The sequence below is a fragment of the Ailuropoda melanoleuca genome, chromosome 4 (assembly GCF_002007445.2).
Source record: "Ailuropoda melanoleuca isolate Jingjing chromosome 4, ASM200744v2, whole genome shotgun sequence".
Classification (NCBI taxonomy): domain Eukaryota; kingdom Metazoa; phylum Chordata; class Mammalia; order Carnivora; family Ursidae; genus Ailuropoda; species Ailuropoda melanoleuca.
Window position 1 is genome coordinate 82,350,030 of NC_048221.1, and position 27,094 is coordinate 82,377,123.

A 27,094-nucleotide genomic window follows, 5' to 3' on the forward strand; every position below is an offset into this window, starting at 1 on the left:
GCTACCTGATGGTTTCAGTGGATTTGATTTTTTTTAAACTAAAGTTAATCAAAGCAGTTTCCGTATAATAATTTCATAATAAGATGGTTTTTCTGCCCAGTTTCTATTTTTTCAGCTACCATGGCTTTAAATTTTTAAGTAATGGAAAAGAAAAAGCCATTCCTCTGCTGATTCTTTGGTACTTAACATATGTTCTATTTCACTTTATTTTAATTTTTTTGAACATATGTTATATTTTAAAATTTAACGTATAAGGGAATGAATTTTTTTTTCATGAATAGAAACACTTGTGTATATGATGCTAATGCATTTTATGACCATGACTGCTTTTGTTTTGGTTATAATGGCTTTAATTTAAAATTTCTGTATATGTTTTTATGTTAATTATAGTGATAAATAGAATTTGAAGCTACTAGATAGATATATTTGATTCTTTAAAACATTTACTAGAAAGGTCTAATTTCTGTTTAGGTTAGCTAAATAAGTTTTAGGATCTATGAAAAAGTAAGAAAACATTTCTAAAAATATATCTATCTTTTTTCCTGTTAAATTTGTCTTTGTAGTAGAAAACTGGATAGAACTCAAACAACTTGATTATTTAGGAATTCCTCTGTTTTATGGATCCGGTATTACTGAATTCAAGGGAAGAAGGTAAAATGGAATTATTATAATCAAGTATTGTTCTATGTCTATGTCTTATATGCTCTAATACCTTTGCTATATAACAGATTACCCAAATCATAGTAGTTTATAACAACAGACTACTATCATCTTAGTTTCCATGGATAACCAACATGGAAGTTACCCATGGAAGCTATGGCTTCCCCAGATGGTTCCAGCTCAGGACTTCTGAGGATATAGTCAGCTGTCTGTTGGGTTGCAGTCATCTTACGACCTGACTGGGGAAGGATCTGTTTTCAAGGTCACTCATGTGGCTGTTGGCAGGCCTAAGAAGATCTGCTTCAAATACACTCGTGTGATTGTTTGCAGGCCTCACTTCCCCAGGCCTCTCAACAGGTCTCTCAGTAGGCTGCCTCAGTGTTATAAAGACATAGTAGCTGGCATCCCCTAGAGCAAATAATTGAAAGAGAGAGAGAGGTAGAAAAAGCACATACACAATAGGAGCATGCATCCAAGAATAAAGCCACAACCTTTTTATAATTGAATCTTTAGAATTTAAATAAAAATTTGAAAAAAAAAGTTAACATACAGTGCAATATATTGGTTTCAGGAATAGAGTTCTGTGATTCATGACTTAAATATAACACACAGTGCTTATCACAAGTGCCCTCCTTAATCCCCATCACCCATTTAGCCCATCCCCTACCTACCTCCCCTCCATCAACCCCAAGTTTGTTCTCTATCATTAAGAGTCTTTTATGGTTTGCTTCGCTCTTCCCCCCCCTTCCCCTATGTTCATCTGTTTTGTTTCTTAAACTCCACATGAGTGAAATCAGATGGTATTTCTCTTTCTCTGACTTAATTCAAATCTTACAGTGATGTCACATATTTCCACTATAGTCTCTTTGCTAGAGACAAGTCACTAAGTCTACTCCATACACAAGAGAGGAGATTTAATTAAGCTTTGTCTCTTGAGAAAAGGCACAACAAAGAATTTGTAGAAACATTTTTAAATCACCACATATGGCTAGTCATCGCATATAAATAATTGACTAGTGATTTTTAAAAAAGAAAAAAAAGTTTGTCAGGTACCCCATTTTGCCCTTTCAGTAGCCTTTTAAGATAGGTGATGTCTTTTTCCCTGGGTGAGGAAATAGGCTCAGTGGTCAGTGCTTTGTTCAAATGGTCTTTAAATGCTATCAATAAAAACAAAATCAACGATTAGTAATCTTGAAATAAAGTAAAGGGCTGCTAATAGAGGACTGAGTGGCTGAGTGGGTCATGGTATATCTGTCATCATGTAATATTATGCAGCCCATTAAAGAAATCAGTTAGAGCTGTACCAGTTGGGAGGTATAGTGGGAGGGTTTCAGTGAGATACTAATGAAAAAAGGATGATGCAGAAAAGTGCATATAATAAGATCACATTTTTGTAAAACAAAGACAAAAATTCCTTTATATCTGTATTCATGTGTGTATACACCAATAAAGGTAGACTAGGGGCTGATATGGGCATGTAAGTGAAGGGAAGAAAAGGGACAGAGGTGCCAAACAGAGAAGAAGTACATTTTTTAAAAAGATTTATTAATTTATGAGAGAGAGAGAGCATGAGTGTGGGTGGGAGGGGCAAAGAGAGAGGGAGAGAGTCTTATGCGGACTCCATGCTGAGTGCAGAGCCTGACACAGGGCTCGATCTCACAACCCTGAGATCATGACCTGAGCCCAACCCAAGAGTTAGACTTCAAATGAGCCACCCAGGTGCCCCAAAAAGATGTACATTTTTTAAAGTCATGTTTTTAAGTGTGTAGAGAAAGTAAAATATGATTTATAAGGTCAAGAAACAAATATAAAGTTTTCTGTATGGACAAATAATTTGTTCAAGGTCATATAGTGAGAGGGTGATGAAATCAAAATGAACCAAACTCAGGACTCTTTAATTTAGAAAGAGCATTTTCTTTTCATGACCTAATAGTGAACATGAGTGTTTCAGCACAGCATTCTCTTCTACTAGGAACTAACTGCAGAGTAAATACCGACTAGTATCTTTCTGTAAAAGAACAGCAAGATTATTAATGCACATTCATTCTTTAATGGTTCAGATTGCAGTATTCTTCATTGTTAGGTTGGGGGTGTTTTTCCTTGTTTCAAATTCATAAATAGGCAGTTTCAAGCATTGCTATCTTAAGATCTCTTTTTGACGTCTCCTTCTTATAGTTACAGATTTATGGTAATGGAAAGACTAGGAATAGATTTACAGAAGATCTCAGACCAGAATGGTACTTTTAAAAAGTCAACTGTCCTGCAGCTAGGTATCCGAATGGTAAGAATGAATGACTTATTTCACATGCCTAGTTTTCAGATTATTTACTTGTTACAATACACAAATCATTGCCCTTTGTGGAATTATCAGAGAATGAAGGATTATTGCCCTAGAAATGTCAGTTATTTAGAGTAGAGGCTATTTTGGTGAAATTGATAACAGTGGGCTCTGTAAGTGACAGAATGTGCTGTGTTTGGCACTACAAACTCAATTAGGCATTGGTTCTACAGTCTGATTTTTTTTTCCCCTCACAGCTTTGTTTTACATATCAGAGCAAGCTTGCATTGCTATAAGAATAACCTCTCTTTTGTCGGTTATATTTATAACAATTCAAACTATGGCAAAATATATTATTTTCCATACTAAACACGTGATGGTATAGGGGTGCTATAAAGTTTTTACTACGAGTTTGGGATGGTGGCAGTAATTAGTATGGCAATGAATAATATATACTTTGCCAAATAAGAAGCAATGAAATCTTAATAGCACCCATGCACACATTTTGTTTATACCACATATTTGTCTTATCTTGTTTGTGTTTGGTTTGCCCAAGCTCCATTTTATTTTTTCCATTTTAAATAGAATGAAACTGCTCATGCCAGGTTGGGATGTGGCAAATAGAACTTGTTAATTTTCCCATTCATCCATTTAGCCAGCCAGCAAGTGTTTGTTGAGCACTGGGTGTAGGTAACATGCAAGGCTCAAGGGCCTCAAAGATGAAGCTAAGTTATTTTCAATTACTGTCCAGAGGGAGAATGCCTTTCTGTGTGCTCATGGACATGGCACTTTGTTCTGGGGTCTCCAAAACTTGATTTATAATCATTGCTTGGGTGAGGAACTGCTGAGTGAACTTCATGATTATTTTACTTTGGATCTCTGATTTTATTGTATTTTTCCTCTTTGCACAGTGTGATTTAGCCATCAGCTGTCAGGGGCATAGGCATTGTTGAATCTTGGTTTCCTTGTCTCAGAAGTTTAATTTAAAACACTTGATATTTAGGGATCATGTTATTCGACTTTTTTCCAGGATAAGTGACCAGTACATGTGATAAATAAATTGATAATTGTAGAATATGTCACTTTGTATTTGTTACTATGAAAAAAATACGTGTTATTCTATATTCAGAATGTTCGAAGTTGATTAGGAGTTTGAAGTAGATATCAATATAACCTTACATATTTCTTTTCATAGTTGGATGTACTGGAATATATACATGAAAATGAATATGTTCACGGTGATATAAAAGCAGCGAATCTACTGTTAGGTTACAGACACCCAGATCGGGTAAGTACAGTATTAGGCTTTTGTTTCCAGTAAGAATCCTCACAGTATCATGCTGAGACATTCAGAAATCAAACTCCTAACCCAGAAGAGTTTACAAATGAGGATTAACATGTTGTGATTTATCTTACCTTGTTTATCTCATTTAATGCACTAAACTAAGAAGTAATTAGGATGGGGAAACTGAGACTCAGAGGGGTTTAAATAATTTGTTAATGGATATATAGTTAGGTGGCTGAAATTTGAACTTCTGAGTGACTATAAACAAAGAACCATCAAAATCCAGTGGGAGAAGGGATGGGATTTATTTAGAGAAAAAAAAATTAAAAGTCACATTAGCTCCTCTTTCATTGTATAAACACTTAACTTTTAAACAGAGCAGCATTTCCAGTGGAACTTTCTCTGATGATGGAAGTATTCTGTATGTTACTGTGCAGTATGGTAGCCATCAGCCACATGTGGCTATCAGCACTTGAGATGTGGGTTGTGCACCACCAAATGCTGGCGAGGATGTGGAGCAACAGGAACCCTCATTCATCGCTGTTAGGAATGCAGAATGGTGTGGCCATGGTGGAAGACAGTTTGGCGGTTTCTTTAAAACCTGAACATATTCATAACATATAATCTGCTATTACACTGCTTGGTATTTACGCAAAGGAGTTGAAAAGTTATATCCACACAAAAACCTACACACAGATGTTTATAGGAGCTTTNTATGGTAGCCATCAGCCACATGTGGCTATCAGCACTTGAGATGTGGGTTGTGCACCACCAAATGCTGGCGAGAATGTGGAGCAACAGGAACCCTCATTCATCGCTGTTGGGAATGCAGAATGGTGTGGCCATGGTGGAAGACAGTTTGGCGGTTTCTTTAAAACCTGAACATATTCATAACATATAATCTGCTATTACACTGCTTGGTATTTACGCAAAGGAGTTGAAAAGTTATATCCACACAAAAACCTACACACAGATGTTTATAGGAGCTTTATTCATAAGTGCCAAAACTTGAATCATTGAGATATCCTTTAATAGGTGAATGGATAAATAAACTGTGGTACGTCCAAACAATGCAGTATTACTCAGTGTTAAGAAGAAGCAGTCAGGACATGAAAAGACATGGAGGAAACTTAAATGCATATTACTAAGTGAAAATCTGTATAATTCCAACTCTACAACATTTTGAAAAAGGCAAAACTCTGGAGACACCAAAAAGATTGGCGATTGCCAGTGGTTAGAGGGGAGGGAGAAATGAATAGGCAGAACACAGAGGATTTTTAGGGAAGTGAAACTGTTCTGTATAATACTGCAGTGGTGGATACGTGTTGTTTTGCATTTGTCAAAACCCATAGAATGTTCAACACCAAAAGTGCACCCAAATGTCAACTATATAGACTTTTGGTTATAATGATATGTCACTGTATAATGAGTGTAGGTTCATCCATTGCAACAGACAGAATACTGTGGTATGGGATATTGATAGTGGGAGATACTGTTGGGGGGTGGGGGCAGTGGGTATATGAGAACTCACAGTACTTTTCCACTCAGTTTTACCTAAATTGCGCTAAATTTACCAAAATTAAATCTAAAACTACTCTAAAAGAATCTTTAAAAATGTGACTAGTATGACTGAGGAACCGAATTTTAAATTTAACTTCATTTTAGTTAATTATTAATTTTTTTATTTTACCTTCCTTCCCTCCCCAGCTTTATTGAGGTATGATTGACAAAAGTTGCATATATTTAGGCTATACAACATGTACGAAGTGATGATTTAACATAATATGTTGTGAAGTGATGACCATCATCAGTTTAATTAACACATTCAATTTTGTGGTGAGAACACTTAAGGTCTATTCTTAGCAGATTTGAGGTACACAGAATTATTAACTCTAGTCACCGTACTGTATGTTCGACCCCTAGAACTTAATGATCTTCTAACAGTTTGTACCCTTTGGCCAACATCTCCCCATTTCCTTCACCCCCCACCCCCAGCCCCTGGCAACCACTTCTCTACTCTCTGGTTCTATAAGTTTCACTTGTTTACATGCCACATATAAGTGAGATAATACAATATTTGTCTTTCTGTGTCTGGTTTAATGTCCTTCACGTTCGTCCATGTTATCACAATGGCATATATTTTTTTATGGCCAAATAATTCCATTGCACATCTCTACCACATTTTATCTTTTTTTTTTTAAGATTTTATTTATTTATTTGACAGAGAGACAGCCAGCGAGAGAGGGAACACAAGCAGGGGGAGTGGGAGAGGAAGAGGCAGGCTCCCAGCAGAGCAGGGAGCCCGATGCAGCACCTGATCCCAGGACCCTGGGATCACGCCCTAGGTTGAAGGCAGACGCTTAACGACTGAGCCACCCAGGCACCCTCTACCACATTTTCTTTATTCATTCATCCACCAGTGACCACTAAGGTTATTTATATATTTTGGCTATTGTGAAAAATTCTGTGGTAACATGGAAGTGCACATACCTCTTTAAGATAATGATTTCTTTTCCTTTCGATATATACCCAGAAGTTGGATTTCTGGATCATGTGATAGTTCTATTTTGAGGAACTTCCACACTGTTTTCTGTAAAGACTACCAATTTCCATTCCCACCAAGGGTGTACAGGGTTCCCTCTTCTTTACACCCTCACCAACACTGATTATCTCTTGTCTTTTTTATAATAGCCATCCTAACAGGTACTGAATGATGTCTCATTGTGGTTTCAATTTTCATTTCCCTGATGATAATAATTCTGAACACCTTTTCTTATAACTGTTGGGCATGTGTATATCTTCTTCAGAATAATGACTATGCTGGTCCTTTGTGTATTTTTTAAATTGGGTTATTTTCTTGCTAGTGAGTTGTATGAGTTCTTATATATTTTGGATATTAACCCCTTATCAGATCTAGGGTTTACAAATATTTTCTACAGTTTGGTAGCTTGCCTTTGTATTTTGTTGATGGTTTTCTTTGTTGGGCAGTATTTTTTTAGTTAGATCTAATTCCAATTGTTTATTCTTGGTTTTGTTGCCTGTGCTTTTGGTGTCAGTTGAAAAAAATCATTGCCACAACCCATGTTCATGATTGGAAGAATTGATATTGTTAAAGTATCCATACTACCCAAAGCAGTCCCTATCAAAATACCAATGCCATTTTTCATAGAAATAGAAAAAAACAATCCTCAAATTTGCAGGGAACCACAAAAGTCCCTGAATAGCCAAAGCACTCTTGAGAACAAAGTTGGGGGCATCACACTTTCTGATTTCAAAGCATATGACAATACTATAGTAATCAAAATAGTATGCTGTTGACATAGACACAGATCAGTGGAACAGAATAGAGCATTCAGAAATAAAGCCATACATATACTACCAACTAATCTTTGACAAGGGCATCGGTAATACACAATTGGAAAAGCATAGTCTGTTTAATAAATGATGGTGGGAAAATTGGACAGTGACATGCAAAAGAATGAAATCAGACTCTTAACCTACACCATACAAAAAATTAAATCTTTAACCCATTAGAGATTTAAAATGTATAACCTAAAACCATAAAACCAGAAGAAAATGCAGGGAAAAAGCTTAATTTCAATTAATTTAAATTTAAGTAACTCCAAGTGTCTAGTAGCCACCCTGTCAGACAGGAGAGGTTTAAAAAGTGAAAAAATCGAGTCTATAAAAAATTTTATAAATCATAGTTGAATATTTAACTGAACTCTAGATGAGGAAAGAAATTTCTAAGTAATGGTACAAAGGAAGAAATCTTTAAAAATATTGAGAAATTTCAAATTTTAAAATTTCTATATTTAAAAAAATGGAAAAAATGAAAGACAAATGAGAAACTGGAAAGTATGTTTGTTTGTTTGTTTTTTAAAAGATTTTATTTATTTATTCGACAGAGATAGAGACAGCCAGCGAGAGAGGGAACACAAGCAGGAGGAGTGGGAGAGGAAGAAGCAGGCTCATAGCGGAGGAGCCTGATGTGGGGCTCGATCCCATAATACCGGGATCATGCCCTGAGCCGAAGGCAGACGCTTAACTGCTGTGCCACCCAGGCGCCCCGGAAAGTATGTTTATGAAAGCTTTTTGGGAGTATATATAGCAAACCAAAAAAATTAGTAAAAAAAAAACAAAAACAAAAACACCAAATATTTTCTTAGAGTAATGATTGAAAGGAATGAACAGACAGAACACAGAAGAAATACAGCTGTCAGAAATGGATGAAAAAAGTTCACCGTCACTGGAAAAGAAGAGAGATGCAGATAAAAAAAGTGAAGTACCATTTTAAAAGACCTTGTCAAATTGGAAAAGCCAAAAATAATAATCCGATGATATTGAGGCTGTTGAGGGTGCAGGCCTTGTAGAACATAAATGGGAGTAGGAGAAGAAATAAAGTTAATGGAAGGGCAATTTGGCAATATATGTTGAAATCCTTTAAAAGTCTGCATATTTTTTAAGGTTAGGTTTATTAAAGTATAATTTACAAACAGTAAAATTCACCATTTTAACCATATAGTTTGATGTGTTTTGACACATGTATGTCTTATAACCACCACAACAGTCAAGATACAGAGTGTTCCTATCATCTTCAAACTTTCCTTCGCCCTGCAGTCAGTCCCCTTCTGTCATGCACCCCACCCCCCTGGCCCCTGGCAATGATCTCTGCCCTGGTAGTTTTTGCATTTTGGGGGGAATGTCATATAAATGGAATTATAGGATGTATTTCCTGCTACCTGGCTTCTTTCACTTCCCATAATGTTTGTGAGATTTACCCATGCGGTAGTTATTAGTAGTTCATTCCTCTTTAAAGATAGATTGTATTCCATTGACAACTACTACCGTTTTATCTGTTTACCTGTTGGAAATTTAAGTTATTTCCAGTTTGAGGGGGCAATTATTAGTAAAGTTGCTATAAGCATTCACGTAAATGTTTTTGTGCAGATACATGCTTTAACAACTTCTGGGTAAGTAACTAGGAGTGGGATTTCTGGGATCATAAGGAAGTGTGTGTTTGACTTAAAAGAAACAGCCAGACTGGTTTTCAGAGCAATTGTACTGTTGTTACACATTTCACCAGTGATGTGGTTCTCCACGTCTTGCCACCACTTGGTAGTTTTAAAAAATTTACCCGTTATAGTAGATGTGTTGTCTTAATTTGCATCAGTTATGTAATGACTAATGATACTGATAATCTTACTTGTGTTTATTTGCCACTCTTTTATCTTCTTTGACGAATCAAATGTGCCCATTTTTTAAATCATATTGCCTTATTTTAAGCGAGCTTTAGCTTTTAAGGACAGGAACCTTTTGTCAGATCTTTGCAGGTACTGTCTGCATCACTACCTTACCTCTTCTCTTATCAGTGTCTTTCAGAAGGCAGATGTTTTTAATTATGATGAGGCCCAATTTATGATTTTTTTCTTTTATCATTTGTGCTACATCTGTCCAAAGCCAGGATCACAAAATGTTTTCTCGTACGTTTTCTTCAAGGAGTTTTATAGAAGTCTCATATTTAGATACCTAATCTGTTTCAGGTTTGTATTTGGTGCAAGGTGAGGGTCAAGGCTCTTTTGGGCGGGGGGGCGGGGGGAACGTACACATGTGCAGTTGCTCCAACACTGTGTTAAAATAAACATCTTTTCCCCAGTGAATTGCTTTCATGCCTTTATGAAAATTATTGACCATCTGTGAATGAGTCTATTTCTGGATTCTCTAGTATAATAGCATACAGTCAATATCACACTTTCATGGTCTTGAAGTTAGGTAATAGGAGTCTTCCAACTTTGTTCTTTTTTTCAAAATTATTTTCACTATTCTGGCTGCTTTGCAATTCCATATATAATATTTTTTTGAAATCAGGTTGTCAGTTTCTGTCCCCAAACCTGCTAGGATTTTGATTGAGATTGTGTTGAACTGTAGATTAATTTGAGGGAATTGAAATCTTAACAATATGAGTCTTCTGACTAAATGCCAAGCTGATTCACTGGGAAATGAATGATTTTTGTAATACTCATTTTTATTTCTTTTGTTTTCATATTTAACTTCAAAATATTTTTTTAAAGATATTTATTTATTAGACGGAGAGAGAGAACACAAGCAAGGGGAGCTGCAGGCAGGGGGAGAGGGAGAAGCAGGCTTCCCGCTGAGCAGGGAGCATGGGGCTTGATCCCAGGGCCCTGGGGTCATGACTTGAGCCAAAGGCAGATGCTTAACCCACTGAGTCACTCAGGCGCCCCCAAAATATTTTTTAAGTTTCCTATGTAATTTGGTTTTTGACCCTAGGGTTATTTGGAAATATGTTGTTTAATTTTTAAATATTTGGAAGTTTTTAAATTCCTCTCTGCTATTGATCTCAATTTAATTCTGTTGTGGTCAGAGAACTACTCTGTATGATTTCTGTACTTTTAAGATTATTGAGAATTACTTAATGCATCAGCATATGAGCTAACTTAATGAATATTTCATGAGCCCTTGAAAAGAGTATGTATTCTGCTGTCTGTTTTAAGGTGAGTGTTTAATAAATGTCTGTTAGGTCCAGTTGATTGAGTGTTGAAATTTCCTACATCTCCACTGAAAGGAGTATGGAAACCTCCAATTATAATTGTGGATTTATCTTTTTTTTCCATCAGTTTTTGTTTCATGTATATTGGAATTCTATTATTGGTATATGTATTCAGGATTTTTATGTCCTCTTAATGAACTGTCTCCTGTATCATTATAAAATATGAGTTTTTATCCCTAAAATATTTCTTGTTCAGAAATCAACTTTGTCTGGTATTAATGTAGCCACACCCCCTTTCTTTTGATTAGTGTTTGCATTATATATCTTCTCCATTCTTTTAGTCTATTTTTGTCTGTACATTTGAGTTAAATGTCTTGGAGACAGTATGTTCATTTTCAGGCTATTTTTAAACTTTGCTGAGATGAGTCTATAGTAGCCTATTCTCTGTGGTTAGTTTATTCCTACTTCTATACTGTGAAGTTCTGTGATTTCTACAGAATTCCATATTAGGACTTACTTTGGTTGGCCAGAACTCAACTCCCAGCTCTTTGTGAACCCTGGGAATTATTCTTCTCCTGACTGCTCAGTGATTCTTTGCTCCACCTTTTATACTACAGATGAGGAGATCTTCATGACGATTTTTCTGGAAGCTCCCCCCACCTTGTAGCTCCCTCTTCTTCTGAACGCCTCTCTGAAATTTCAGGCTCTTTAGAAGCCATTCTGAACTCAGTCACTGTCTCAGTGGGATTTCCCTTCCTGTTCCTGAGTTTGGAATTGTCACCAGGCAGAAAGCTGGGGCATCTGCGTGACTCAACTAACTGTTTTTTCCCCATTTTCCCAAGGATCTCAGTCTTGTGCAGCCTATTTAATATCCAAAAACATTTGTATCTTTCATTTTAGCCAGTTTCCCACAGGCAGTGGAAGTGTAAATCCAGTCATCGTATTCCTTTTTTGCCAAAAGCAAAAAGGGCTAGTTTTAAATAATTTTAGTGTGTGTGCGTGAATTGTCTGCTCATGTCTTTTTGCCCATTTTTCTCCTTTTTTTTGTTTTTATTCCCTCAGTTTTGAAGAGTTCTTTAAATAAGTGTTATATAAGCCCTTCATCTGTTACATATTTTGCAAATATTTTCTTTCAATTTGCCTCTTGTCCTTCAATTATACTTGTGATGTTTCATCACCACATAGAAGGTGAAACTTTTTAATGTGATCAAATGTATCAATCTTATATTTGCTATGGATATTGAGTCTTGGTTAATAACCTTGTTCTGCAGACAGATTTTATGTGAATTTAATTGTAGAGTTTCATTTTTTACCTTTAAATCTCTTATTAATTTAGAATTTATTCTTTTATATGACAGGAAGTATGGACCCAATTTTATGATTTTCCAGTTTTCCCAACACTATTTAAAAAAAAAATTGATCCAGTGATATTAGATGTCACCTTTATCATATACTAAACTTCCATATGTACTTGAGTTCACTTCTGTACTTTCTACTGAATCCTTCTGGTCTAATTATGTTTCATAATTACACTAGTGCATTAATTGCTGAGGCTCTGCAATGTATTTTAATATCTGGCGATGCTTAGTGCTGTGTAGCTTTTCTTTTTCAGTATTATTGTAGCTGTTCACAATTTTTTATATTATTTTGTTTAGCTTCATTTAAAAATACTTGTTGGCATTTTTATTGGAATTTTGTTAAATTTTTAAATTAACTTTGGAAGACCTGGCATCTTTATGATGTATAGATGTTCTTCAACAACAAGGAATATTTTTGTATTTCATCAGTTTTACATTTGTTATGTTCTTGAGTATTTTCACTCCTTCCTCACATTAACTTTTTCACATTTCTTGCTATACTTATTTCTAAATATTATACCGCTTTTGTTGCTATTGTCACTGCTATTTTACTCTACTATTTTATCTTCTAAGTGATTATGATTTGTGTATATGAATGTTGTTGATTTCTGTGCATTCATTTTATATCCTGTTAATTTACTGACTTTGAGGTTGCTTTAGTAATGATTCTCTAAGGTTTTCTTAGAAAACATTTCATACACAAGTAGATAACAGTTGTCTTTCTCTTCCAGTTCTTATATCTCTGATTTGTTTTGTCTAATTGTATTGCTGGTACATCCAGTACGTAGAAAATAGTAGTGAAGGTAGTGATTATCCTCACCTCTTCCTGATCTTAGTGGAAATTCTTGAAGTTTACCCCATTAAATGTGATGCTGACTTTAGGACAAAGGTGTGGGTACATGTGTATATGTGAATGTGTACATGTGTATGTGTCCTTATAGTCGTAGTAAGAAAATCACCATCAATTCCTATGTTTCTGTTTTTTGGTTTGGTTGTTTGTTTGTTTTTTTGAGATTTTATTTATTTGAGAGAGGAAGGGCATGAATGGAGGGAGAGGCAGAGAGAGAGATGGAGAAACAGACTCCCCACTGAGCAGGGAGCCCAATGTGGGCCCAGCTCAAACCCCAGGATCATGGGACCTGAGCCGAAGGCAGGCACTTAACTGACTGAGCCACTCAGGCATGGCTCCTATGTTCTTGAATGGATTTTTTTTTCTTTTTATGGAATGGGAACTGAATTTCATCAAAGATTTGTTTAGGATATATGGACATAATCATGTTTTTCTCAGATCAATTAATATAGTGTGGTATATTGCTGTGCTTTTAATATTGAACTACCCTTACTTTCCAGGAGTAAATCCCACTTTGTTATAGTATATTATTTACTTAATATGGTGTTGAAGTATATTCACTAATATTTTATGTAGTATTTCATATAGGTATTTATAAGTGAGGTTGGTCTGTAGTTTTCTATTTCTGTACTATTTTTATCAGATTTAGGTATCAACATTCTATTTCATAAAAAGAATTTGGCAGTTTTAATTCATTTCCTATGTTCCAGAACTAATTTTTTTAAGATTTTTTTTATTTAATTGAGAGAGACAGCATGAACGGGTTGAAGGGCAGAAGGAGAAGCAGACTCCCTGCTGTGCAGGGAGCCTGATGCAGGATTCCATCCCTGGACGGCGGGATCATGACACTCAGCTGAGCAGAAGGCAGACACTTAACTGACTGAGCCACCAAGGCGCCCCCAGAACTATTTCTATTAAATTGATACTGTTTTATTTTGGAATATGAAATCATCTGGTTCTCCTTTTTTTCTGTGAGGCAGTTTCTTGTAACTCTCCTTTTTCCCATGGAGATGTTTAAGCTTTTTATCTTGGGTCAGTTGTAATAGTTAACCATTTTGTGTAGTTTTTCAAATTTATTTGTATGGTGTTATGAATTGTAGCCTCTTGGGACTTAAATTTCTTCTACTTCAATGATTGTTTCCTTCTGGTTATTTTTTATTTTTGCTTTCTTTTTTCTGCCTTAGTAAATGTGTTTATTTTTCAACTCACTTGGATTCTGATTTATTAATGAGATGTATTCCCTCGTCTATTTCATTGATTTGTGATTTTGCCTTTATTATGTTATTTCTTGTGCTCTTTTAATTCTACCCTTTTGTTCTTTCTTTTGGTTTTCAGTTCCTGATCTGTTTCATTTATTTTCATTATTTTTTTTTTCCTTCTCTAAGTGTTTAAGGCTGTGATTTTTCCTCTTATTACAGCTCTATATCATACTCGTAGAATTTTAATATGTTTTTTAATATCTTTATTTTTTAAGAAACTTTTTATTTCTTCTTCACCAAAAAGTTGTTCAGTAGATTTTTAAATTTTCATGTAGAAGGATCTTTTTAAAAAATTTTGTTATTGAATTCTAGACTTCATGACAAGATGGTCAGGATATTGTTTTTGATAATTTTACTCTTCTGAATACACTGAGGCTTTTATTAGTGACTGAGAAGATCAGTTTTTATCTGCATTCCATGCCTATTTGAGAAAAAGGTCATCTGTGTTTTCACAGTGTAAAGTTTAATATTTGTCCAAAAGATCTACCTTAGTGACTATATTATTTATACATCTATATCTTTACTTAGTTTTTGTCCACTTGATTTGTTTTGTATCAAGAGTGATATTCTCTTAGGGGCGACTGGATGGCTTAGTCAGTCAAGCATGGGACTTGATCTCAGCTAAGATCTTGATCTCTGGATCATGAGTTCAAGCCCTGCATTAGGCTCCATACTGGGTGTGGAGCCTACTTTAAAAAAAAATCTGTTATTAGTGTGTTTCTGTGTGGCCTCAAAGGCCAGAATCAAGTTCCCTGTAGTTTTTGTTTCATAAAGATCATTGCTGTGCTATTTGGTAAATATTCATTATTTATATTTGCTCTACTTCATGTGTATTTTCTTTTATCTTTGATCCTTTAAGGTTTCTTTTTGGAGAGGGTCACTATCTATGAAAGTTCATATTTTTTGTTGTAGTGATTGCCTTGGTATCTGTGATTATTTTTAAAGATTTTATTTATTTATTTGAGAGAGAGAGACAGAGATCATGAGCAGGGGAGAGGGAGAAGCAGTCTCCCCGCTGAGGAGGGAGCCCGATGTGGGACTCGATCCCAGGACTCTGGGATCATGACCTGAGCTGAAGGCAGATGCTCAACCGACTGAACCAGATACTGCCCAGCATCTATAATTTTTAAAGATGCTTTTAGCTCCCTTTGTATTTAATCTTCTACAGCTACTGTGATAGTCTTTTATGGTAGTTGTTTACTTCTATGTACTACTGTTTCACTATTGCTTATTTTACTTTCCTCTTTCCCTTAATGTTGCCACCTTAGTTTTTAGTCTACTACTTTTCCTTGTCAGGACATAGATCGTTCGTATATTCTTCATTTAGCACCAACCTTGTTTTGGTCTTAGATAAAATTAAATATATTAAATATTCACCTTTCTGTCCTTTTGCCAAAGTTAGCCTCTCATTTTAGATTGGATGAAACTAATCTAGTAGATTGCTCAAGAAGTGCCTGTGGGTACAACATTCCCTTGCATGTGTAAAACTTTTTCAATAGCATTGATCCTTGAGGGATAGCTTGGATGGATGTAAAATATTTAGTTCACACTTTTTGTCCTTGAATCTCTTGAAAATGCTGATCTGTTGTTGCCATGTTTTGCATGTTGCTTTTAAGAAGTCTGCTGCTAGTTTAATTCTCTTACCACTGTATGCTGTTTTCCTTTTTGCCTTGCTGCCTTTGTTTGTTTTTTTCTTTATTAATAATGTCTAATGGTTTTACCAGGATATTTTTACAGTACATCATCCTGTATTGGTTTTCCAGGATATCTGGTGGGCCCTTTTGATATGTAGACTGAGCCTTTTATTTCCAGAAAGTTTTCTTGGATTATAGTTTTAAGTATTAATTCACCCTTCATGTGTGTTTTGAATTAAAATTATGGAGAAAGGAACTTGAGCAATAAGCTGTTTAATGAAGAGAAAAAACAAGTGGAAAAAGAGATTCAAGAGAGGGAAGAATTGTTGAATGATTGGCAAGAGAAAAAGGCAAGAAACTTTGACATTCATAGAGCCTTTGTCAAAGCAGTAGAGTTGTAAGGATTGAGATAAAAATAGGAAATAGACTCAAAGAGGTTTTGGTTAGGAACAACAGCCGTCTTAGTTAAGGTGTAATGAAAGGGTGCTGACAGGGATGATAGTCAAAGTAAATTTCTGGATACCCCACTGGAGACACACTTGATGCTCTGGGCCAATTTCATTTTATTGTGTTTTTGTTGTTGTTTTTTGTTTTTTAATTCTCCGAATACTGTTTTACCTACGATCAGACAGGTAACCTCATTGAGAGTTGAAACAGATTGTAGATTATTTTAGTCTTCTTTTTCCCTGTGTCTTCATTGTGTTATGGCCATTTCTTGGTAACTCATCTGGTACCCTCCAAATTTGGAATTTTGAAGACTCTCAAAGTGTACACAATTTACCTTCTTTCTTTTATCATCTTTATCATTTTTTGTTGAAAGAAAAAAAAAGGGGGGGGCACCTGGGTGGCTCAGTCGTTAAGTGTCTCTGCCTTTGGCTCAGAGCATTCTGGGATCGAGCCCCAAGTCAGGCTCCTCCGCTGGAAGCCTGCTTCTTCCCCTCCCACTCCCCCTGCTTGTGTTCCCTTTCTCGCTGGCTGTCTCTCTGTCGAATGAATACATAAAATCTTTAAAAAAAAAAAAAAAGAAAAAGAAAAAAACCATCTGTGGAAAAGTCTCATTTAAAAAAAAATCCATGATTTCTTATGTACTTCTTTACAACATCTCCATTTTAATAAGATTTCTTTAAAAAATAATCTGTTTGAGACAGAAGACTAAAGAAAATGCTTCAGTGGCAATATTGTGTTCAGTAGAAGAAGAGGAAAGAAATCAAGTGTATTGGTTTGGTTAAAAAAATCCTTTAAATTAAAAATTAAAATTACATTAAGAAATATCTACTTACAGAGGAGGTGCATCTTCAGAAAAGACAATGTAAATCAATCTCGACTCAATTTTGAACGTTTATTGTGTACTAGGCATTATGCTATATTCTTTAAATAAAGTGTTTCTAAGTTTATGCTTTCCTGATAAGTAGGTAACATCCTCTTAGACTACTTAAGTTTTCTAACTTCTGTTTAGAAGCTTTACTGACTTTGAAATATGATATGGTATTGCACAATTGATTACTGGAAGGTTAGGCTTATGTGTGCTGTTATGGTATTTGGAAAACGAATGTGCCTTTCTGATTTCATTACTTATAAGGGCATTACCGGAAGTGCTATCAAGTGGTGGTTTTGCCACTGAGTACCACACACTTGGCTGAATCTCCCAGTGTCACTAGTGAAGAAAGGTGAGGCAGTTTAAGTAAAGTCAAGGTTCGTGCACATCTTTTTTTCTTTGTTTTCAGAGGTGCAGATGTTCCTCACCTGTAAAAGGCCACTTTGTTGATCAAAAGCACACCATTTTTTAAAAGCTTTTATTAACACTGTAGTTAGTTAACATAACTAATATTCGTTTCAGGTGGTCACTATTTTCATACATCACCTACTGCTCATCACAGTAAGTGCACTTCTTTTTGTTTGTTTTTGAGAAAGATTGGGCAAAGGGAAGAGGGAGAGAGAGAATCTTAAGCGGGCTCCGTGCTGGGCACGACCCTGAGATTTCTACCTAAGCCGAAATCAGGTCGGACACTTAACTGACTGAGCCACCCAGGGGCCCCAACAAGTGCACTCCTCAATCCCCATCACCTATTTCACCCATTCCCCCCCACCCACCTCACCTGTGGTAACCATCAGTTTGGTCTCTATAGGTAAGAGTCTNTCTTCTAGTAGATTGCTCAAGAAGTGCCTGTGGGTACAACATTCCCTTGCATGTGTAAAACTTTTTCAATAGCATTGATCCTTGAGGGATAGCTTGGATGGATGTAAAATATTTAGTTCACACTTTTTGTCCTTGAATCTCTTGAAAATGCTGATCTGTTGTTGCCATGTTTTGCATGTTGCTTTTAAGAAGTCTGCTGCTAGTTTAATTCTCTTACCACTGTATGCTGTTTCCTTTTTGCCTTGCTGCCTTTGTTTGTTTTTTCTTTATTAATAATGTCTAATGGTTTTACCAGGATATTTTTACAGTACATCATCCTGTATTGGTTTTCCAGGATATCTGGTGGGCCCTTTTGATATGTAGACTGAGCCTTTTATTTCCAGAAAGTTTTCTTGGATTATAGTTTTAAGTATTAATTCACCCTTCATGTGTGTTTTGAATTAAAATTATGGAGAAAGGAACTTGAGCAATAAGCTGTTTAATGAAGAGAAAAAACAAGTGGAAAAAGAGATTCAAGAGAGGGAAGAATTGTTGAATGATTGGCAAGAGAAAAAGGCAAGAAACTTTGACATTCATAGAGCCTTTGTCAAAGCAGTAGAGTTGTAAGGATTGAGATAAAAATAGGAAATAGACTCAAAGAGGTTTTGGTTAGGAACAACAGCCGTCTTAGTTAAGGTGTAATGAAAGGGTGCTGACAGGGATGATAGTCAAAGTAAATTTCTGGATACCCCACTGGAGACACACTTGATGCTCTGGGCCAATTTCATTTTATTGTGTTTTTGTTGTTGTTTTTTGTTTTTTAATTCTCCGAATACTGTTTTACCTACGATCAGACAGGTAACCTCATTGAGAGTTGAAACAGATTGTAGATTATTTTAGTCTTCTTTTTCCCTGTGTCTTCATTGTGTTATGGCCATTTCTTGGTAACTCATCTGGTACCCTCCAAATTTGGAATTTTGAAGACTCTCAAAGTGTACACCATTTACCTTCTTTCTTTTATCATCTTTATCATTTTTTGTTGAAAGAAAAAAAAGGGGGGGCACCTGGGTGGCTCAGTCGTTAAGTGTCTGCCTTTGGCTCAGAGCATTCTGGGATCGAGCCCCAAGTCAGGCTCCTCCTCTGGGAGCCTGCTTCTTCCCCTCCCACTCCCCCTGCTTGTGTTCCCTTTCTCGCTGGCTGTCTCTCTGTTGAATGAATACATAAAATCTTTAAAAAAAAAAAAAAAGAAAAAGAAAAAAAACCATCTGTGGAAAAGTCTCATTTAAAAAAAAATCCATGATTTCTTATGTACTTCTTTACAACATCTCCATTTTAATAAGATTTCTTTAAAAAATAATCTGTTTGAGACAGAAGACTAAAGAAAATGCTTCAGTGGCAATATTGTGTTCAGTAGAAGAAGAGGAAAGAAATCAAGTGTATTGGTTTGGTTAAAAAAATCCTTTAAATTAAAAATTAAAATTACATTAAGAAATATCTACTTACAGAGGAGGTGCATCTTCAGAAAAGACAATGTAAATCAATCTCGACTCAATTTTGAACGTTTATTGTGTACTAGGCATTATGCTATATTCTTTAAATAAAGTGTTTCTAAGTTTATGCTTTCCTGATAAGTAGGTAACATCCTCTTAGACTACTTAAGTTTTCTAACTTCTGTTTAGAAGCTTTACTGACTTTGAAATATGATATGGTATTGCACAATTGATTACTGGAAGGTTAGGCTTATGTGTGCTGTTATGGTATTTGGAAAACGAATGTGCCTTTCTGATTTCATTACTTATAAGGGCATTACCGGAAGTGCTATCAAGTGGTGGTTTTGCCACTGAGTACCACACACTTGGCTGAATCTCCCAGTGTCACTAGTGAAGAAAGGTGAGGCAGTTTAAGTAAAGTCAAGGTTCGTGCACATCTTTTTTTCTTTGTTTTCAGAGGTGCAGATGTTCCTCACCTGTAAAAGGCCACTTTGTTGATCAAAAGCACACCATTTTTTAAAAGCTTTTATTAACACTGTAGTTAGTTAACATAACTAATATTCGTTTCAGGTGGTCACTATTTTCATACATCACCTACTGCTCATCACAGTAAGTGCACTTCTTTTTGTTTGTTTTTGAGAAAGATTGGGCAAAGGGAAGAGGGAGAGAGAGAATCTTAAGCGGGCTCCGTGCTGGGCACGACCCTGAGATTTCTACCTAAGCCGAAATCAGGTCGGACACTTAACTGACTGAGCCACCCAGGGGCCCCAACAAGTGCACTCCTCAATCCCCATCACCTATTTCACCCATTCCCCCCCACCCACCTCACCTGTGGTAACCATCAGTTTGGTCTCTATAGGTAAGAGTCTGTTTTTTGGTTTGCCTCTTTTTCCCTTTGCTCATTTGGTTTTTTCTTGAATTCCACATATGAGTAAAATCACATGGTATTTGTCTTTCTCTGACTGAGTTATTTCTGTTAGCATAATACACTCTAGCTCCACCCATGTCATTGCAAATGGCAAGATTTCATCCTTCTCGATGGCTGAGTAATATTCCATTGTATAACTATACCACATTTTATAGCTGCTATAAACATTGGGAAGCATGTATCCCTTTGAGTTAGTGTTTTTGTATCCTTTGGGTAAATACCTAGTAGTGCAATTGCTGGGTCATAGGGTAGTTCTATTTTTATCTTTCTGAAGTATCTCCTTGCTGTCCTCCAGAGTGGCTGCACCAGCTTGCATTCCCACCCAACAGTGCAGGAGGGTTCCCCTTTCTCTACATCCTCGCCAATGCCTGTTGTTTCTTGTGCTTTCGATTTCAGCCATTCTGACAGATGTGAGGTGATATCTCATTGTAGCTTTGATTTTCATTTCCCTGATGACCAGTGGTATTGAGCATCTTTTCATGGAAGCACATCGTTTTTTCACACACTGGCTTCTATCCCTGCTTTTACATGAAGACTTACTGGATGATTCTGGTTTATACTGATTTTCTTTTTCGATTTTCTTTGGCTTCTAATATGTATTTTTAAACACATAAGCTCTCAAGTCTCAGTTGTCTTATATGCTGAACTAGAATGGCCTCCTTAAGGCTTTTGTAGATAGGTTTACCTCTCTTCCTTCTTGTGTATTCCTCAGAGTACCTAGGTTAGTGTTCTTTTGTAATACCCTTTAAGAAATACTTTATTGACTCAGGAGGTTAAGGCCAGTCTTGTTGCAACCTGTCATCTCACTTAGTGCCCAGATTGACCTGATCATTCAGGTGCCTCACCCCACCGTGCTCCATGTGTTTCTGCCCCAAAGCTGCCGGCTACTTCAAAGAGAAAGGCCCTCAGTTCTGTGTGTCAACAAATGGAGGGATCAGTATGGCTTAGGAAACCTATTATTTTGAAAAACACTTACTTGACTCCTGGGAGTTGTGTTGCACTGAAAGCCAGGAGGCTCCAGACTCAGCCCTAACCCTGAGCAGGATCGCAGCCTTCCACAAATGTTTTAACCTGTGAGGACTTTGGCTCTCCAGTCTATAAAGTGTGAGACCTTGAGTGATTTCAAAAATTCCTTGTAGGGGTGCCTGGGTGGCTCAGCTGTTGGACGTCTGCCTTCAGCTCAGGTCATGATCCCAGGTCCTGGGATCAAGCCCCACATCGGGCTTCCTGCTTGGCGGGAAGCTGCTTCTCCCTCTCACACTCCCCTTGCTTGTGTTCCCTCTCTTGCTGTCTCTCTCTGTCAAATAAATAAATAAAATCTTAAAAAAAAAATTTTCTTGTAGCTCTCAAATTCTGTGATTCTCTGAAGATGTATTTCCAAATGCTTAATGCTCATTGTATAAGGTAACGTTTCTTATACTGTTTCCAAAGTGTCCACCTATTGTTGCATAGCAAAGGAAGTTAAAAAGTTTAAATTTTAGAAAAAGTTTAATGATCTGGGAGCAGGAATTGAAGTACCTGACCTGTATCTGGTGGCGAAATGCTCACTTTCATCCTCAGGGTAGGGTCAGAAGCCTCATTAAAGCTGCTTGTTCAGTGTTTGCTAGAGGGAATTCTAACATAATCCATTTATCAGTTACAGTTACTTGTAAGATGGAGTGCGGATGTGTGTTTATAAGAATTTTGCATGGCATACGCACATGATATGGTACCATTTTTAGAGGTAGCATTTCCTTTGTTGAACATACATAAAATTAGTCCTGGTGATACACCTCTGTGTTTCATTTTCTTTGAGTAACATTGCATGTCTTAGCTTGATGATACCATAATATTACTAGATGGCAAGCTGCTAAGGCTACTTTAAAGTATTTTGGTGTCACATGGACAGGGTTATACTGTAGATTAAATAACATGGTAGTGTTTATAGTCACTTATAACATGCAGTAACATGTACATCTTTCATCCTTGTGCGGTGCTGATATACACTTTTAGTTGAGCAAAGGGACTTTGAAATTTATTCCTGTGATTTTAGTTATTTGAACTTTTAAACATTTTATGAGCTTTGTATTAATAGAATTATTTGTAAAATACTTCCACTAAATTTTTGTATCCATGTAATTTATCATATGAGTATGTTTTTAAGATTTAATACCTTCTATGTATCTCTACTCATAGATCAGTTTTATAAACTTACTATTTGGGGATTCTTTCAGTATGATTTGTCAAATAAAAATAAAGTAAGCTCCAAATGTTATTCCCATCTAACATTCTGTAATGTGTTAATACTGCTATGTTTTACTACACTTCAATTTATTAAATTACTTTAAAATTGTTTAAGTAATCAAATGTATTTTAGCTCTGTTATCTGATAGTGAATGGTGTTCCTATTATCAAAATTTATTCTTAACATGTGTATATTAAGATGTCTGATTTTAAATCAGATTAGATCCATATAAAAAGAAAAAATTCTTACTCAAAATACTATGCAAATGACAGTAATATGAATATAGGCTACTAGAGTCTTATTAGAAGATGGTGATGAGTGGAAAATATTGAAGAAAACAGCATAATAATTATGATTTAGAAGCCATGTTCTCCATATTTAAAATTAATATTTTGTGAAGCTTATTTCCCAGTGCTGGGACTCTGAGACGAGTGAGAACCTGATAAGTAGATAATTGTGCCTCTAGGAGGATACAGTTTTTTTTAACCTTTTATTTTGAAAAAATTGCAACATACTGAATAATAGAGAACTCTCGATACCCAACACTTTGATTTAAAAATTAACATTTTGAAATTTTATCTTTTTTTTGGATGAAAGATTTTAAAACAGTTATAGATAATCATGACATTTTATCTCTAAATACATATGTACGCATTTCCAAAAAACAAGGACAACTCACCGTATTATCACCATGCTATTACTTAACAAAATCAGCATTACTCCTCAGTGTTAGGTACAGTTTTATATCTTCTACTTTCTTTCTCCATTATCCTAATATTCATTAGAAAATGGGAATACACACACTTTTTATTCTAATTGTACTTAAGCTCTTTTTTTTTTTTAAGATTTTATTTATTTATTTGGGAGAGAGAGGGGGAGAGAAAGAGAGAGATCATGAGCAGGGGTGCAGAGGGAGAGGGAGAAGCAGACTCCCCACTGAGCAAGGAGCCTGATGCAGGACTTGATCCCAGGACCCTGGGATCATGACCTGAGCCGAAGGCAGATGCTTAACCGACTGAGCCACCCAGGTGCCCACGTACTTAAGCTCTTTTTTCCCTTTTTAAAAAATTATCTATTGCAGGAGACTTCTCTGTTATCACTTCCCTTCCTATAACTGAGTCACCTAGATCAGATCTCTTTGACCCCTTTTAGCTCTCCTAACCCCTGACTTCCTGATAGAACTGGTTGTAAGCTACAAATCTGACTTAGGAGATACTGGTACAGAGCCCGGTGAGCATGATTTCTCTCAGCTGAATGTTCATGAGGAGAGCCAGTCTCTAGTCTTGTATACAGGAAAACAGTGATTGTGTTTTATTCACTGATGTGTATCTGGCAGCAGGCACAGAGAGCATGGCATATAATAAGTACTCAATAAATAAATGATGAGTGAACAATGAGTAATTGAATAGGTTAATGCATAACTGAATTGATTAATTAGTCATTCAATGTTCAGTAGTAACAGATAAAGCCAATCAGGTAGAGCTGGATATAGTATAGCCACGTATAGCAACTAAGGCGTTTGTACATTTCTTAAATTCCTATTGCGAGAAATCTATCCAGTGTCAAGTGATCATTATAGCCATTATCGGTGTTTTTTTATGGATAGAGCTCTGCCAGCATATTCGTGGAGAGACACTGAGAAAGAGAGGCTGCTGTGGGTTAAATTGTGTCCCCTTGAAGGACGTTGAACTCCCAACCCCCAGTATCTGTGAACGTGACCTTATTTGGATGTAGGGTGTTTCTGAGTTAAGATTAGGTCATTAGGAAAGGCCCTAATCCAGTACAGTTAAGGTTATAAATGGACATAACTTGGACCTAGAGACAGACCAGACATGAATAGAGGAAAGACAAGTGAAGAGACAGGAAGAATGGTTCCTATAAACTTAGGGAACCTGAGATCACCAGAAGCTAGGAGAGAGGCATAGAACAGATCATCCCTCGCAGCCCTCAGCAGGGACCAACCCTGCAAACACCTTGATGGCAGACAGGCAGCCTTGAAGATTGGGGGCAGATGCCTTTCTGTGATTGTTAAAGCTACCTCGTCTGTGGTGCCTTGTTAGAGCGGCAGCCCTGCAAAACCAACGCAGGGCCTGACAGATCTTTGGGTGGAAGTTGAGATAATATATTTTCCAAACTATTTTAATAAAAATCTCAGGAGAGTGTTCTGTTTTATATAAGTTGCTAACACTTGAGCGTGAATACCAGTGAGTTTTAGCCATATGTGAGCACCAGGATGGGGGGGGGGGAATGGGAAGGGGAAAAGTGAGAATAGAGGGGAGAGAGAAGTACCCTCTTTTATTTTGCCTAGGGCCACTCCAGGCCGGGCCAGATCAGCTAGTGTTTCTAACAGGATTTGTTCTTACACATGGGATCTCCAGGCAGTTAATTCTTGCCCATGTGTGGTGGGATCTTCGTGATAATAGACTGCTTGTTTATTCTGGAGCTAAATGTCCTTGCTCAGAATCAGAAGATATTAAAAAAAAAAAAAAAGTGATGGGGCACCTGGGTGGCTCAGTCAGTTAAGCATCCACCTTCGGCTCAGGTCATGATCTTGGAGTCCTGGGATCAAGCCCTGCATCAAGCTCTCTGCTCAGGAGGGAGTCTGCTTCTCCCTCTCCCTCCGTGCTCTCTCTCTCAAAAAAAATAAAATCTTTTTAAAAAAAAACAAAATTAAGAAAAAGGTGGTTTACTTTCTCCTAATCCCAGGCAAAAGGTTTAATAGAAGAAGCTGGTAACTATTTGCATAACTTTCAATATAGATTCAGTGTAAAAATAGTTAAGGGTCTGAGCTCAAGAATCAGACTCCCTCCCTGGCTCTGCCTCTTATTAGCTGTTTCCTTTGCTATATTATTTCACTTGCCTATGCTTCTGTTTCCACATCTGAAAATGATAACAGTACCTCCCTCACAGGGAGAAGAATCAAGAGATTTAAACATCTGAAAGGCTTAGACAAATAAGAGGCACATAGTAAACACTCAGTAAGTAATAACTAGAAGATAATTTCATTATTTATATATATATGACAAAAGAACACCCTATCCCATTTTTTGCTTTCCAAGAATTCTTTAGATTTATGAAAGAAGACATAATGATGTTCTGGTTAGATATTAAGAAGGTGGTAATGAATTGGATTTAATAAGTGTAGTTCTCCCCAGATGTGTAGTTTAATGATAGATGTCCCTCCAGTTGTAGGGACCAGAACGTCCAGGGTCTGTTTTCTATATATGGGAAAAGATTTCACATTTTAGGAGTGTATTTGCACTGTAAATATGGGATGGCCCATTTAGCAAATCACCTAGCCCCAAGAGTATGGTTCCCAAGAGAGTTAATGCTGTTGAAAAATTAGTGTTTTTCTATAATCAATACATGCTTATTGAGTGCCTACTGAGTCCCACTGGTCATATTATTTCTATTTCTGAAGGCCAGGTGCATAGATGACCAAAGAATATTTGAGCATCCTGATTCACACAAGGCTATATATAGGGTGTTTGTTTCTTTCTTTTTTAGTTAGTATGGGAAAATGGCATTTTTGGACTCTGAATCAACTCATTAAGCTGCATAACTTGGATGGGTTAAGATGCACCCCTGTCTAGGGGCTTTTGAAAAACTCTGCATGTGTGAATGGCATTGGTGCTGGCAACCTCACCTGCCGTCTCTGACATCAGTGGAATTTGTAGGCAGTGTGGAACAGGGCAGCTAGTTTGAATGTTGGTTAGCTGTGTTTTATGTAGATATAACTTCCATGTGGTGAACCTGTTTATGAAATTATAGCAATGACAGTCAAATTATATCAGCAGACATTTTATGAGTGTCTACTATTTACAGACATACCAAGCTCTGAGAATGCTTACCTACATGCTGAAAAGTCTTAAGTTCAGATTTGATTTAGACAAAAAGGAAGACCATAAATTGGATGCAATTCAGATTATCCTCTCCCATTGCCTATTTATTTTGCTAAAGGACAGGCACAAATTATGTGCTTTGATATCATGTTGGAAATTAGAAAGGGTGTTGTAGGTTCTTTCATATAATTCTTGAGAACTTGTGTCAGAAGGACAAATTGGAAAGAGACTGTAATTGGAAAGGTTTTCTTTTGTGGATGAAAGGCATTTTTAGTAAAGAAGCAATTGCTAGCATATGATCTATTGAGGGAATCTCCCCCAAAAGTCTGGAAAGCACATTAAGTCACAGCCCTATTTGATCAAATAGGCTTTCACATATTGCTAAAAGGACCAGGTTGGAATAGAAACAGGTCGTGAATTCAAAATGCGAATATCATTTAGAATACTGCTAAATACCTTGGTATTTTGTTTGGATGCTTGAATCTACAGCACCATTTAAAGGACCCATAGGCTTGAGCCCCAGTGGGGCAGTAGATGCCTTGAAAAGATCGTGGTGAGAGGCTCAGCTCTTCTGCTGTTTCTTCGTATGTTAACCCCACGAATGTGTCTTTAAGTCTCTCACTCTCAATGAATATTACATATAAAGAAAACAGGATAAA

The 27,094-nt window shown here is 36.5% G+C and overlaps 1 protein-coding gene across 2 annotated transcripts in view; it reads left to right on the plus strand.

Annotated features, from left to right (window-relative positions):
• The window catches only part of VRK2 (VRK serine/threonine kinase 2), a 114,288-nt gene that overhangs the window by 40,933 nt on the left and 46,261 nt on the right, over nucleotides 1-27,094 (plus strand). For both annotated transcript variants that reach the window (XR_004624901.1, XM_034659167.1), the window contains exons 5-7: nucleotides 564-651; nucleotides 2,836-2,941; nucleotides 4,134-4,226. Coding sequence is in view for 1 of the 2 variants with exons in the window: in XM_034659167.1 (XP_034515058.1) it covers nucleotides 564-651; nucleotides 2,836-2,941; nucleotides 4,134-4,226 (287 nt within the window). In the remaining variant the exon portion in view is untranslated. The remainder of the gene's footprint in view (nucleotides 1-563; nucleotides 652-2,835; nucleotides 2,942-4,133; nucleotides 4,227-27,094) is intronic.